Source organism: Gekko japonicus, unplaced genomic scaffold, assembly GCF_001447785.1.
Source record: "Gekko japonicus isolate JY-2015 unplaced genomic scaffold, Gekko_japonicus_V1.1 scaffold22, whole genome shotgun sequence".
Classification (NCBI taxonomy): Eukaryota; Metazoa; Chordata; class Lepidosauria; order Squamata; family Gekkonidae; genus Gekko; species Gekko japonicus.
The window spans coordinates 1,215,642-1,231,434 of NW_015175971.1; the positions used below are offsets into that span (position 1 = coordinate 1,215,642).

Sequence of the window (15,793 nt, forward strand, 5' to 3'; positions counted from 1 at the left end):
TTGGATGGCATCTCTTTCCTCAACCATAAAACATTCAAACTGCATTTCTGGAATGTATCTGTAGAACACAACCACACTTGTTAACGTGCCAGCGATCATCTTTGAGTACGAACAACACTGTTCCCCCTCTACTAGCTGCCGACGGCCGCACACTTCTCTATCAAATACTGCCAATACGTTTCAGTGCCTTAGGAAAGGGAAAAAAAAATAGCAGCAAGAAATAGGGTGGGACAGGAGTGCAGACTTGGAAGGAGCTGGAATTCTAGGGGCACAACGTGCGGTTTTGTTTTGTTTTTTGAGAGTTTGGTTTCAGCCCTCAGAGCTGAACCAGAAACACATTTGTCACACCTCGCCTAGTTACACAGGTGGCACAGATCCTGCAATGGCAGGGGACGACCTACCCCAGACTGAGATATCTGTGCAGCCCATTTGTAGGGCCAGAGGGGCTGTGCATGAACAGCATGAACATCCAGCTGTTATCTGAGCGGTCCAGCACATGCCCTGGGAGAGAACTACCAGTTGACAGGATTTTGCTACTTGACTACAATGGCAATGCAATCTTCCCAGAAGCTGGCCTTTCCTAAAAATGCAACTCTGGACTTGGGGGTGGGAGGCACCCTTGCGAAGAACAACACAAAATGGGGACTCTTTCTTGACCCGAGTGACCCGCTCAAGCTCTGCACGAAGTGTAAAAGGAACGGGTGAATGACAGCCAACCAACCCACCCACATTAAGAGCAACGTGACCATGGCAATCATTTGCATTTTAATACAGTTTGACAATAAGTATTTACATGTTCCACATTCAAACCTTCCCTCCCATTTGTTTCGTGCCCGTAAAAGAAAACCCCCCCTCAACCAACCCCCCCCCCCCCGAACTGCCTTAATGCAGTGCTTGTTCACTGGCAAGGGACTCATGATGAAGCAGCACCAGGGATCTGATAGGACTTTCCAAAATAACTTTTCAGTAACGGGTTTCGCCGGGACATGCTCCGGGGCTCAAAGGGGGGTGGCGGGAGATCCCCCACGATACGCATGCTGGAGGATGAAGGGTCCCTGTTCCTGGGCCGGACAAACTGCACCAGCCGTGTTACAAAGTGAAGTCTCAGGTCCTTCCAAGAAGGCTCCCGGAGGCACGCGTGGCAGTCGCTCTCATGTTAAGCAGCCGAGGGGTGGGTCAAAGAGGAAAGAGGCAACCAGACACATTCTCTCGGGCATTTTGTTCGTTGCCACGTTCAAGTCGTTTTGGGTGCCAGAAGGAAGCCGATGTGTCCTTTTAGGCTTGCGATGGGAGCCGCAGTTCTGAGAATCTCACAGAACGTCTCCGTGCAAACACTTAGGCCGATTCCTCTCAGTTGAAGGGGAAAAAAGGAGGCGACTGCAAACTCTGGGGAAACTGGGTGCAGGAGACCTTTCAGTCATAGAACAGAGCGAGGGTAATTCCAGGTTTCCTGAGCCAGAAGGAAGTCCAGGCCAGGAAAGGTCATTCCGATCGTGAATGAACAGTTGTGCGATTTTCGTCACTAAGAAGGCAAACAATTGGCTTTTCCCATCCCTCGTAAGCCAGCCCTGAACAAAACAACCACAGGTTTATAGAAGAACACTGACCCACTAAACCTATGAGTTTATTGTCTTTATACAAACTGGAGGAAACCTCTTTCATTGAGATACAGATCCAAGTTTAGGGCAGAGGATGTGTCATTGTTCTGGAGACTGATTTACCTGTGTGGGTAATAGAAACTGCAACGAGTTCCGATTCTGCTCTCTCTTCCAGGACGAACCACTTCCAATAAACTATGGATCATAGTTAAAAGTCAAGGGCCTGATGTCCACTCCTTCTATAGAAAGATGCCTTGATGGGATTTCAGTTATTAAAGGGGGGAGGATGTAAGAGAGGATGGACGGAAGCACCCATCGAGGTCTATGTTAATTCAGTTATGATGCGGAGCAATTCCAGAAGAGGCTGGAAGATCGGGACAGCTGATGGAAAAGATTAACCCCAGTCCAATCCGAATCTCCAAAACAACAACAGATACAACCCCCCCACACACCAGATTAAGACACCCCCATCAGTTGCACTGTACAAAAATGGTGATTCATTAGAAAAAAAATCCCTCTGCTGGGAGGGGCTCTCCAATAACACTGCTTGTCGGGACATGGGAAGGGGGGGGAAGAGGGCCAGGAAGTCTGCCCCCCCCCATTCAGTAGTACATGGGATTCCCTTCCAAGGAGCTGAAGGACCTCAGGACTGCGGTAGCTGCTGACATCTAGTGGGGCTCGGGGGAAGCCTGGCTGCGGCGCTCTGCTCCGTCCTGAAGCTGTAATCGTACTGCGGGAAACAGAAAAAGAGAGAAAGAAATGGTCAGACTGCATTCCTGGAAAATGACCGCTCTGTGCACCTGTCCAAAGAACAAAAGGAAAAAAACAAAACTGCTCAGGGACGAGTGCGCTGAGTGGACCCCTTTCCAGCTGGACGGATTTTTTTATTGCTCGATAAAAGACATTTCAGTCCCTTAATGCAGCCGTTTCGGTGGACCGATTAAATCTGCATCATCACAGAAGAATCCTGGTGAACAACAACAAAAAACCTGCCTTCGGAGTCAGCACACGCGTGTCGCAACGTGCCCCATCTCGAAAGAGGCATTCTGCCGGACACAGATGGGGGACTGCCGGTTCTAGCATGGTCTTTGCCACCTCTCGTTATGTTCTTGTGGACATAAATCAGAACTCTGCCGTTCAATTTTTTTTTTTGTCGGTTCATCCAGCTATTTGTAAACTCCTGTCCCACACCAGCATGACCAAGAAAGGCTATCTTGGTCTGGGTGATGCAGATGTAAGAGTGGGGCCACGCAGGTTGGATTCTCGAGTGATAATGGCCCCATGGGCGAGGATACCCAAAGTCTCTCACCCCGGCAGTCCCCCAGAGCCCCCCCATTTTACAGTCCCAGAGGGGAAAAAATATCTTTACATTTAGATCCTGCCTTCCTTCCATCCTGGCACACCAGGCAGTGTACACAGGACTCCCAGGCCCTCTCCCATCCAGGCACTGACTGTCCCCCCCATTCAGTACTACATTTTATCCCGATCCGCTTGGATGTGACCAAAGTGCCTTCTGACTCTACCCTGGGCCGGAAGTATTCATAAAGGAATACTTGTCATTAATTCTTCAATAACTGATGCAATGTGGCGTATTTCCAGGATTGACGTGTAACTGCACTGACTTATTTGCGACTTGAATTTCGCCTGCACGGTTCCCCCCTCATCTGTAATCTCCTCCAGGCGCTGACTTGCATTGCTTTGGAAATCACAGCGTACAATGATTGAAAGTTGAGTAACAACGTCCTCATGGCACTCTAGCAGGTAATCTGAGAGGGAGGGGGCCGGGGGGGGGACGACTACTGCCTACCTGAGACTCCCTGAGTAACCCTACAAACCCCCCCCCCTCCAGCTAATCGGGATGAAATTGGAAAAAGGCATCCACGCCAAAGCCAGCACTAAGGAAGTACGTATGGTAATACTGCCACCTTGTGGCGAAGCTGCCACAATACAGTAAAAAAATCTTCCTTTGAGTATTGTGGCCCATTGGTTGTTGGCCACTGCATTCAGACTTATTTTTCGCAAGAAGCAAGCAAGTTGACTTCCTGTTCTCAGACCAAAGCACCATCCTAGCCCTGAGTTGCCTCCAACAGCAGAAAATCATAATAAAAGCACTTCTATAGCACTTCTGACGGTTCACTGCGTTTGGCAAACTTTCACAATGAGTTTATAGGGTAGGGCAGGGTCACCATTACCCCCAAGTCCCTGACTGAGAGATAAGATGCCTTGTCCTTTGGGAGCTGAGCGACTGCTCTGCTGCTCTCTACGCCAAGCAGAAAAGAACATTTTCTTCTCACGCCAAGGAGTATGTTGTCCTGTCTTCAACAGGGCCCTTCTGCCAAATCATTATTTAAGGGGTCAGATTTTCAGCCTCCCTCCAAAGAGTTCAAGGTGGCAAACTCCGGATTATTTATTTATGTTCCAATTTATATCCCCTGACCTACCCTGCCGAAGCAGGCTCAGGGCGGCTCGCACAGATAACACACAGATTAACAATCATACCATTAAAAACCATTAAAACCATTCGTTGAAACAATACAATATTACATATTAAGCGTCAGCAATGTTATTCCGATAGCACAGCCATGGCGGTGCTGTGTGAGTGCATACCATATGCCGTTCATTTCCAGCGTTGATCTTACTCGACGCGCAAAGGCTGTCGATAATTCACCAGGAACCAGGCTCTACAGTTGTTACCGATGACAGTTACTAGTGATGGTAACTAGTAATGGTGGCGGCTCCTAATTGAAAACCTGGTGGAAGAGCTCCGTCTTGCAGGCCCTGCAGAACTGTAAAAGGTCCTGCAGGACCCTGATTTCCTCTGGGAGCTCATTCCACTAGTAAAGAGTGGCCACCGAAAAAGCCCTGGACCTGGTTACAGCCAGCCTGGCGTCCTTAGGGCCTGGGAGAGCCAATCGATTCCCTGACCGTAGTGCTCTCTGGGGTACATATGGGGAAAGGCGGTCCCACAGGTAAGTCGGATCCTGGCCATAAAGGGCTTTAAAGGTAAGAACCAGCACCCTGAAGTGACTCCGGTATGCTATCGGCAGCCAGTGCAGTGCTTACAGGGCCGGCTGGATGTGCTCCCTCAAGGGGACACCCTTCAAAAGCCTAGCCGCTGCATTTTGCACTAGCTGCAGCTTCCGGATCTGCGACAAGGGCAGCCCCATGTAGAGAGCGTTACAGTAGTCTAATCTCGAGGTGATCATTGCATGGATCACTGTTGCTAAGTTGTTGCGTTCGAGGAAGGGAACCAACTGCCTAATCAGCCGAAGATGGTAAAAGGCTGACTTGGCAGTGGCTGCTATCAGGGCCTCCACTGTAAAGGAGGCATCCAGGAGCACCCCCAAAGTCCTAACCTTCAGCACTGGCACCAATGGCGCCCCATCGAAGGTCGGGATTACCCCATTTAATCCTCACAAGCAGCCGCCAAGATAGGTTTGGCTGAGATCGATTGCTTTAAGTCTACCCTGGAAGCTTTTTGTTGCAGAGTGGGAATTTGAACTCTGATCTTCCTAGTGGAAAGTTCAACAGTCTTCCCAGGGCTATCGCTGTGGGGCTTTGGTGGGATGCAGGGGGGAGAAAAGGCTTAAACTGCCCCCACGGCTGCTTTCTCCATCTACCTGCCTGCTTAAAATGGGAGATCTGATCACAGACACGGATGCACACATTTGCCTTCTCCCATTTCCCTTTTTAATTTTTTTTGTATGCCGTCATTCTGAACACCTCTCATTTTAGTGCACACATTTGCTTTCTCCCATTTCCCTTTTTAATTTTTTTGTCTGCCGTCATTCTGAACACCTCTCATTTTAGTGCTGGCTTCCCCAGTGCATTCCCCCCCCCCACCATTTCAATGTTACCAGCCCTTTCTATGCAACTGATACGAGAAAGTAAATGTTAAATAAACTGCACAAACTTTGTGGGGAAGAAACTGGCACGGGGAAGCAGACGAAAAGGACTCACGAGTCTGATATGTACAGAGAGAAGCAAAAGCATCAAGTGGGGATGTTAGTTAAAGCAGCAGGCTGTGAAGCTTGGTGGCCGCCCCCCCCCCCCCCGGGTCTCTGTGTCTCAAACACTTTACCCTAAAGTGTCATTCTTACATTATCCCAGCAGTGTGGCAGCTTTTGGCACAATGTGAATCCCCCAGGAGCCTCTGCACACATTATTTCCCCCTCTCGCCTGAGGTGCTTCAGTTCCTGGAAGATTCAGCGCCACAACTGCCCCTATTGCAGGGAAGCCCTGGACTAAGTGGGAGGAGCACCTGCTGGGACTCCTCCCACCCCCGGTTCTGATAGGAGAGGGCACAACAGAAGCTCCTCCCACTTAGTCCAGGGCTCTTCCTATTCCCCCTGCAGTAGGGGAAACAGTGGTTATGGTGCCGCCACCAGTAGAATGCTAAGTACCAACTCTTGGGGGAATGCCTGCCTCTCTTTATAGCCTCACTACAGCAAGGCGCCTTTGCTCTTTGGCTTGAAGCTTCTACAGTTTCCATGGAGACAGTGAGACTCTGCCACTGGAAGGGCGTCTCCCAATTCCCAGAACCCTAACTGGTATGGGTAAAGGACATCTTTCCCCCCTGTCTCTCTCACTCTTCAACAACAGAGTGGTGGGAAGGAGTATTGCAGCTGAGAAATGGGGGGTACTGTCATTGAGGGAGGCCTCTGAAGGAAGGAAGTTGGGCCTGAACTTGAGGGCCTCCAACGTCTCAGTTATTAATACACACACCCCGTGGTTGCTCCCCACGTTTCCATCAGCGGCTGCAGTGGGCCAGTGTGCCACAGAACAGGGGAGGAGAAAGGTGACAAGCCTGAGGAGGAAATGTGTTGGGTGTTACAAGTCAAAACACTTCAGTATTTACAGGGTTAATGATGTTTGTTAAGTCACATGTTTGTTTGTAACCAATCTGTTTAGACAACAGAATGCCCAGGAACTTTGGAGCTAATTTGCTAGTCTGATTGGAAACCAAGGTGTCAAGTATTTAGCATATTGGCTTCTCCTCCCCTTCTTTGTTCTGACTGAGAAGGAGACGCCATTCCCTCTCTTCCCGTTTTACCTTTTAGCTGTAAGGATGTAGGCATATTAGCTCTTTGTTATTTTCATATCCTGTGTACCTTTTCCCCGTTAGGTTTATAGTAAAGTTTTATATTTTAATACACACCATAGACTCAGTCTCTTAATACTCTGCTGACTTACTCAAAAAGAATCCCAACAGAACGGGTAGAAACAGACACCGGTTGAAATCTCCACTGAGACATACATGAAGCTGCCTTACACTGAATCAAGACCGTCAATCCATCAAGATCAGTATTGTCTACTCAGACCAGGCGTGGCTCTCCAGGGTCTCAGGCAGAGGCTGTTCACATCACCTACAGCCTGGTCCTACTCACTGGCGATGGGGTGAATTGAACCTGGGACCTTCTGCATGCCAAGGAGGTCCCTTCCCACAGAGTCACCGCTTCTCCCCTGAAGGGTGACCTTGGGCCAATCACACACTCTGCCTAACCTCAACGGGAGCCCCTCCCACTTAGCCCTGGGCCTCCAGGACCTGAAGCACCGCTGGAAAGGGTTGTCACCAGGATAAAGTGGGGGAGGGGACAGTCACAGAAATCCTGGGGGGGGAGCGGGGGGGGGGAAGAGAGCAATTTAATCATCCCTGCTGTCCTGCCCAGCAGTCAATCACTCACCACAGATCACCCACGAGCCCCTATAGCTATTGGTGCCCATTTATAACTACAGGTCAACAAGGTTCTCAGCCGAAGTGATGGAACAGGAAGTCCCCACTTTAAATGTTGCTGCTGCTGCCAGGCATTTACTAGGTGGCAAGCCTGCCCCCCTCCATCTCAGCCCTGCCGACTGCAAAGTGGGGCTGATCATACTGATTCCCCTTGTAGAGTTGTTTTAACAGCTTACTGAAGTACCCTTACGGGGAGAGCTTTGAACACCTAGAAGGTGCTGTGTAAACTCTCATATTCTCCAATCTGGGCAGATCAGGGTGGGAGCCAAATTCACTGACCTTCTGAGCCACACGCAGTGACCTTCAGGAGTTGAAGAGCCCGAAGAAACACACCACATGTCTTTAAGGGGGGCTTTTCGTAAGCACAATATCTTATGGACGGGGAGCAGTACCCAGAAAGCTCTTTCTGTACTTTGGCAGGGCAGCAGCAAGTGGCAGAAGGAAGACACAAAGGTGTCTCAGAGCGGCTTACAAACTCCTTTCCCTTCCCCTCCCCACAACAGACACCCTGTGAGGTAGGTGGGGCCGAGAGAGCTCTTGACAGAAACAGCTCTTTTTCAAGGACAGCTCTTATCAGAACTACAGTTTGCCCAAGGTCATCCAGCCAGGTGCAAGTGGAGGAGTGGGGAATCAAACCCGGTTCTCCCAGATGGCACTTAACCACTACACCAAACTGGCTCTCCAGAAGGAGGGGCAGTGCCAGAGCTATGGGCAGCTGCGAGGGACAACCAAATATCCGCTCAAGGCAGGAAAGAAAAGGTGCTCGAATATTTTGGGAACCACAAAGTGCAGCCATATTTAAGCCACCTGCAGGGTGGCTTGCTAGTGGGCCCGGCCACCTTGCTCTGTCCAATAGACATGTCATTTTACCCCCAACTTCCCTCCAGGGAGCTCTAGATGGCACATGTGGGGTTTCCCCTCCCCTCACTTTATCATCACAATAACACCCTGTGAGGTAGGCTAGGCTGAGAGAGAGAGAGAGAGAGAGTGCCCCCAAGTCACACACTGAGCTTCTGTGCTCAGTGGGCATTTGAACCTGGGTCTCTCCGACTGTTACACCACACCGGCTCCCCAGCTGTTGTGATTGCGCTGAGCGCTATGGAGTTTCAAGACTAAAGCCGCTTGCCCTCTGTATTTTTAAGGTGGAGAAGGCTGCGCATGGGAGAGAGACAGAAACCCACCCCGGCCCCAAGAGGAACCCACTCAGAAAGGCAGGATTCTCTCCCCCAAACCCCACCCTACCAGAGGACTGAGGCCAGAGTCCCGATACCTTGACAGCAGTCTCAAGACCGTTGCCCAGGAAGACACTCTTGGGCAGCCGCCCTGGCTGAACCTGTCGGGTCTTGGAACCCCCCCCCCCGATAATCCCTGGGAGGGACCCCGTCGCACAGCCCTATTCGGGAGGAGGGAGCTGACCTCTCCACCCCTGCCAGGATCGGGGCCCCAGCCAGGAAGGCCTGTAAAGGCCGAAACGCGTCAGGTCTATTTCATTAGCCCTTTTATGTTTTTATATTTGTATATGAGGTATGAATGGGCCCTTGTTTGTTATTTTAATTTGTGTTGAATAAATACATGTATATTTTTGTATGTTTCATAATTAGATTTTTAGAGTTGGCCCTCTTCTATTCTTGACTAACCTTTTTAGGTTCTGAATTCTAGGTTTTAGGTTCAGTTTTTCCCCCTTTTCTCTTTTTTGGCCAAACTAACCATGACAGTATCCTTGGGGCAACCACAAGGACGCTGTGTCCATTTCAAAGATCTTTTAAAACGCCACGAGGAAAGGGCCCACAGCGTGGTGCTCTCATCCTCTACCCCACCCTTTTGAGTGCCCAAACAGCCGTGGCTTGGGGCTGTTTCAGCAACTGAAAAGGTGTGGGGGGAACAAGAGCGCCGCACTGTGTGCCTGACCCCTGCAGCATTTTATAATGTTTTTAAAATGGTGTTTTTGTCCTGGTGGCCACCACGAGGACACCATCACGCTCAGGGCGGCTCTAAGACTCCTTATCTGAAGCCGGAATTTTGCCCCCGCCATCTACCTTGAGCTCTCCTCTGCTGCTTGTCTCCAAGGCCAGTCTCTTGCCAGCTCCTGTCCTGATGAGCATTTAGCCACAAGCCGGGAAACCCTCATTCCTCTGACCAGAAGTGGGCGGAAGAGGGGAGAAGGAATGAACGCAAGCAACTGTTGCGGCACACACATCCACAGCATGACTTCTAGCAGCAGGAAGCCATTCGGGATGCTGTCCGGACCATTTTGCACACTGCAAGGCTTTTGCTCGGCGGAATGTGCGCAGATGCATGTGGGCAAGGCACCGTGTACAAAGGGGACACTTGTGCTTCTCCTGTAAAAAGCTCACAACTGGCCGACAGGAAATGAGCGGGCTCCCCACCTGCAAGGGTTCTGAAAGGGAAAACCACATTTAAAACAGGCCTGCCACCCTCCGTGCCAGATGCAACACAAAAATGGTTCACCGCTCTTATTCCTCAGATCACGTGACGCCCCTCCCTCTTCATCACCCCTGGCACTCATCCATCATCAATTCCTTTGCCTGGCCTTGGCCACTCTGCCCAGCCTATCCTTTCTGTCCTTATTTCCCACAATATCCCCCTCCACGCCCCACAACCTCTAAAGAGGCAAAAGCTCTGGTACTAAAACCACCTGTGTGCTTCGGGGAGGGGGGGAGTCTTCAGTTTCTTCCCCTCCTGCAGTCGGATGTACCAAAACTGGAAGAGTTTGGTCAACTTTTAAATTTTGTATAGTTTTTTTTTAAAGCATTCTGATTCATTGGCTTCAACTGACCTTAAAGCTTCGTAAGCACCAGGAAGGTAGGCTATGAATATATAAAAAGAACAATCCCTGCTCATGACCTCTGTCCCTCTGACTTTACCATCTCCAGCCATCTAAAGGTCTTCTGCTACCTCAGACACCCTGGCCCTCTGTCCTTTAAGAACATAAGAAAAGCCCTGCTGGATCACACCAGTGGTCTGCCTAGTCCAGTATCCAGTCTTACACAGTAAAAAGGTAAAGGTAAAGGTTCCCTTGCTCGAAACCCAGTCGAGTCCGACTCTAGGGTTGCGGTGCTCATCTCTGTTTCAAAGCCGAAGAGCCAGCGCTGTCCGAAGACGTTTCCGTGGTCATGTGGCCAGCATGACTAAATACCAAGGCGCACGGAACGCTGTTACCTTCCCACCGAAGTGGTACCTATTTATCTACTTGCCATTTCTTGCTTTCGAACTGCTAGGTTGGCAGGAGCTGGAACTAGAGACGGGAGCTCACTCCGTCATGCGGCACACTCGGGTCTTGAACTGCTGAACTACTGACCTTCCACAGCCTGCAGTTCAACATCTTAACCACTTGAGCCACTGCAGCTCCTCTTACACAGTAACCAACCAGTTATTTTAGGGTCAACAACACAGCATAGAGGCCAAGGTGTTCCACCAATGATGCCTCCTGGCGCTGGGATTCTGAACGTGGAGGTTCCCCTCGGCCACAGTGGCTAGGAGCCACTGACAGACCTATCCTCCATGAATCTATCTAGTCCCCTTTTAAAGCTGTTTATCCCTGTGGCTATCACTACATCCGTTGGCAGCAAATTCCACAGTTTACTCACTCTCTATGTAAAGAAGTATTTCCTTTTGTCTGTCCTGAATCGACTGCTCATCAGCTTCATTGGATGCCCTCAAATTCTAGTATTTTGGGAGAGAAATCTCTCTGGCAACTCTCTCCACCCCATGCATAATTTTATAAACCGACTGTCACATCCCCCCTTAGTTGTCTCTCTTCTAAACTGAAAAGCCCCCGAGTCTCCAGCAGTGTTCCCTCTAAGCTGAGTCAGTGTGAGCCAGCTCACAGGTTTTTAGCCTCTGGCTCACACATTTTTGTCTCCGCTCAGGAAGGATGGCTCCAGAGCAAAGTAATTGATGCAGTAGCCAAATTGCTCACTCACAGCTTTGATGCCAGTAGCTCACAAAGTAGAATTTTTGCTCACAGGACTCCACAGTTTAGAGGGAACATTGGTCTCCAGCCTTTCCTCATAGAGAAGGTGCTCCAACCCCCCCAATCATCTTGGACACCCTCCTCTGTACTTTTTCAGCTTTGCTGCCCCTTTGGCCTGAAGGGGCTTCCCAGACCTTTCGACAGGGCACCGTGTCTTTTTCCTCTCCAGCCTCTTCACCTCCTTGCCCTCTACGCCTTCTGGACTTCCACCACCTTCTCTTAACTGTTGTCCCTCTCCCCATATCTATGTCCTTATTTCTTTTCTGCTTTTAAACATTGCTTTGCTTTCATTTCTAAGTCAACCAAAAAAAGAAATACATGCCTCTGGGCTTAAAATTTTAGCTGGAATGAAACAAAACCTAAGTCTCCATTTCCTGTCTTGGTTAAACTTTAGTTTAACTCCTCGGGGCAGAGATTTTGTCTTTCTGTGCTTGCAGGATGGAAATTCCTAACCAGTGTGGTCAGATGTGATGTGCCATGAAAGAATCACTTGTGCGCCATGAGAAATAACCCCAACATTTAAAAGCAGCTCCCTGAGCTCAAAGCACTCACCCTTGGAAAAGGGCTGCTGTCTGCAAGCGACAGGGAGACTCCAATTTCAATTTGCAAAAAGGAGAGAGAGGCTTCAGTCCATTACTGGCATGGGAAATGCTGATGTACAGCAAAGAACCGTAGGAACCAAGGTTCAATTCAGTTCAGGTTCAATCATTTTATTGCTCATAGACCAACAGGTCATAAGCAGATATACAAAATATAGTACATGCAATGGAGTACAGCATACGTTATAATTTACAGTTACCAATTTCGCAGAATTATGCAGTTTAGTTTACCGAATACACATTAATTACCTAAAAAGGGCAGGGTCAATTCATTTAATTCTACCCAAGGCTACAGATAAAAACTTTGCCACTACCAGTGTCCCATTTGGATCAGTATCAGCTAAGAGATTAGCTACAAGTTCCTGATTAGTAGCAGGGCTCCATTTTTGAATGTACATAGGAACCAACAGTGCAACCTCACAATCTTTCCATCTGTAGTCGAGTGCAGAGTCTCGTGCAAGAAGCCGCAACGCCTGCCCGCCCTGTGAATTGTGGAGCTGCTAACAGGTCTTGCTGGGACCCTTGGAAAAAGCCAGCGCGGAAGGTGCCAAGCGTGCAGGGAACAAGTTGCCATCTGAATTGGAGCTAATCTTGCTGGAAAGAAGGCTGGAGGAAAACTGCCCAGTTCTGATTAGAGTCACTCCATTTAGCTTCCCTGCCACGGGCAACGCAGCCAGTTGGCTTGAAAAACAATCTGTGGCGCTCGCTAGACCCTGCAGGTAATTTTCACCACGAGGCGAGCCCAGACAGAGAAGCCAGAGGCCTAGATCCCAGCTTAGTCTTTTAGTTCTTTTATAGATACAGTCACTGACCAGCATAAAACATATAATACCTTTCACGTAACATCTGGGAAATCTTATAGCCAATATGTACACATCGCTAATTAAAACACTAAAACAGTTAAAATTTGGATACACTACGCAATATCTCTTGGCGTATTTTATATGTGACTGATAAAAATCTTGAACTGGAAGCTGTGACTATTGGGCTGACACCCCTGAGGAGCATTTTGCAGAACTCTGTATCAGAGCAACCCTGATATTTCTTAAGAAGGGGGGGGAAATCATCTTTATACGGATTTCGTGATAAAAACGGCAATGTAATAATACATGCTCACCATCCCCACAGGGACAAACCCTCTCATGTATGGGAGTCTTTCTAAACCGCCCATCTAACACTGCGGAGGGGAGTGCTCGCCATCTGTCTAGAGAAAATGCCCTCCATTGGGCTGGAATCTCCAGTTGAGAAAGGTACATCGCTGGTGCTACCTTATATTTTGTGTGTTCTGCAGCCAAGAATTCTGGTACTTTATTAATGTCATTTTGACGTTGAATATCCTGCATCCTTTGTTTGAGTACTGCCTTTGCTTGGTCATAATTCATTTCTAAGACAGTATGTGGAGAGAGGCCTAAATTCCCTAACTTTAGATGTATGGCCTTTAACCAGGAGGATTTGAAACTATCTCTGAGGATTAAAGGTGTTAGGCCATGAGGAATATGGTTTAATTTGAGCCAAAAATTTATTGAGGTGAGGCATACCCTTGACTCCACTTTGATTAAGCCAGATTCCAGGCGCAAGCTTGCATTTGAAACGCATTTGGGCATCTGAAAAGCTGCTCTTAAGAACTTTGAACAGGCTCGAGAGGGATGAAGCAAGAAGATGGTGGCCCCATTATTGTCCCATACACAAGTTGGGGTAGTATTTTGGCCTGAAACAGTTTGAGAGCTGCTGGTAAATATTGCCCTCCCTTGGTGCATAAGAATCTAATTCTGGCCTGAGCAGATTTTTGTCCTAAATTGGCCATCTGTTCATGATGAGCCCTTCTAGCACCATTCGATTGTAATACCACCCCCAGGTATTTGAAGCTTGTGACCTGTTCGATCCCCTGACCATTAATACTCCAGACCCTTCTTTTAGATCTTTTACCAAAAGACTTAATTTTGGATTGTTGATAGTTAATCGCTAACTGGTTCTCGATACAAAACTGATAGGGTGCCATCAAGGCTCTTCTTAGGCCCACAGGGGGGCCTAGATCCCATACGTTTCGAGTTCAACGCAATACGATATGAAAACTTTTTTTTTTTTGAGGGGGGATCATTCCCTGATTCCCATAAATCCCAAATCCACAACCACAGACAGAAGCCAAAGGAGGAATAAAAATCAGATCAGTAGGTATGACTTTACAAACTTGCTCGGATAAACAATTAGGAACTGTGGTCTATACCGTGGCGTCTAGCTTACTGTAATTTCTGTACCGCATTGTAATACCATGGTGTATTGTAATACTGTGGTTTGTATCTTATGTAGTTTCTGTACCACATCAAGTTGTACAGAAATTACATAAATAGGATCCTACTTACAATCCTAAAAGAAATCAACCCTGACTGTTCCCTGGAAGGCCAGATACTGAAGCTGAAGCTCAAATACTTTGGACACCAAATGAGAAGGGAGCACTCACTGGAGAAGACCCTGATGCTGGGAAAGACTGAAGGTCAAAGAAGACTGGGACGGCAAAGGATGAGATGCTTAGACAGTGTTATCGAGGCAACGAACATGAAATTGAGCGGACTCCGGAGCACGACGGAAGACAGGGGGGCCTGGCATGATGAGGTCCATGGGGTTGCAAAGAGTCGGACTCGACTGTGCGACTGAACAACAACTACTTACAATTTTTATATTGATTTATTTATGTGTTCAATTTATACCCCACCCTGAGCCTGCTTCGGAGGGGAGGGCGAGGTATAAACTGAACAAATAAATAAATCAGTATAAACATTGTAAGTAGGATCCTATTTATGTGATTTCTGTACCACGTGATGTGTCACGCGAATACTTCTGCTCTGCTTCAGTTCTTTCTGGTGGCTGCAGGCTTCTATGACCCTAATGCATCCGCTACTGAATGTCCTGTTTTCTTGACTGTACTGATTCACTAGGCGTAATCCACCTTGAGTCCCCGTGAGAAAGGCAGATTATAAATAATGTGAATAAAATAAAGTAAATAAATAAAATTTAGTAGCCCCCTCCAGTGGCCGAGAGTGAAAAAAGAAAGGCCGTTCCTGTGCTGGGGGGGAGGGGTCGCCAAATGTCGTCCCTGCTGTACCACAGGAGGGGGCTATGAACACATTCTTCGAATAGAGGAAGCTGCCTTCTTCCGGCTCAGACCGCTGGCCCACCCGGCTCGGCCCCGGCTACCTTGACCGACAGAAGTATTCCGATGTCTCAGGTTAAGAAAGGTCTTTCCCAGCACCTGGGATCATTTAGCTGGAGATGCTCGGGACTGAACCTGCAACCTTCTGCATGAAAGACGCGTGCTCTGCCACTGAACCATAGTCCTCCTTCCTTGCCTTCAAGAGCCGAAGGGCCCTGAAAAAAATTAAGCTACTAGACAGGCTTCCCACAACACTCCTATGCCTTCCGACAGAAGGTCCAATGTCTGCCGATATATGGCCAGTCGCACCGTTCAAAGGGATACACTGGGATTCCCCAACAAAGCCCACGCTACAGGAGATGAATGTGGAGGACTTCCAGAAGCATCCCTGCTACTCACAGAGTGTAGTCCCATTTGCACTATGACAGTCTCTGAAAACCCACTTTCCCTCTGCCCTGTCTTTGTGGTGCACTGCTAACGTGGATGTTTTGATCCTTTGGGGGCTTGGGAGTCAATGGCTCCTTCCCATGCCACAGTTTCTGACCCCCCGCCCACCAAGACCACTGATGTGACTGCAACAGACAGCCAGGTCTTCAGGCTGGTGCTGCTGGGGTCCTCCTGAGATTCTCCTCTGGCATGCAGATGTGCACTCTGGCTAGCACCGCTAAAGATTAAAAACAGTAGTGCCAGAATAAAGATGCCCCGGAGTATCACAGAGGG

General features: G+C 48.7%; 1 protein-coding gene across 1 annotated transcript in view; it reads right to left on the reverse strand.

The window, feature by feature from the left end:
• Positions 1-910: 910 nt before the first annotated feature.
• MVB12B (multivesicular body subunit 12B) overlaps positions 911-15,793 on the reverse strand; it is a 135,911-nt gene continuing 121,028 nt past the window's right edge. The window contains exon 10 of the mRNA XM_015426063.1: positions 911-2,328. Within this exon, the coding sequence (XP_015281549.1) occupies positions 2,242-2,328 (87 nt within the window). The 3' untranslated portion in view covers positions 911-2,241. The remainder of the gene's footprint in view (positions 2,329-15,793) is intronic.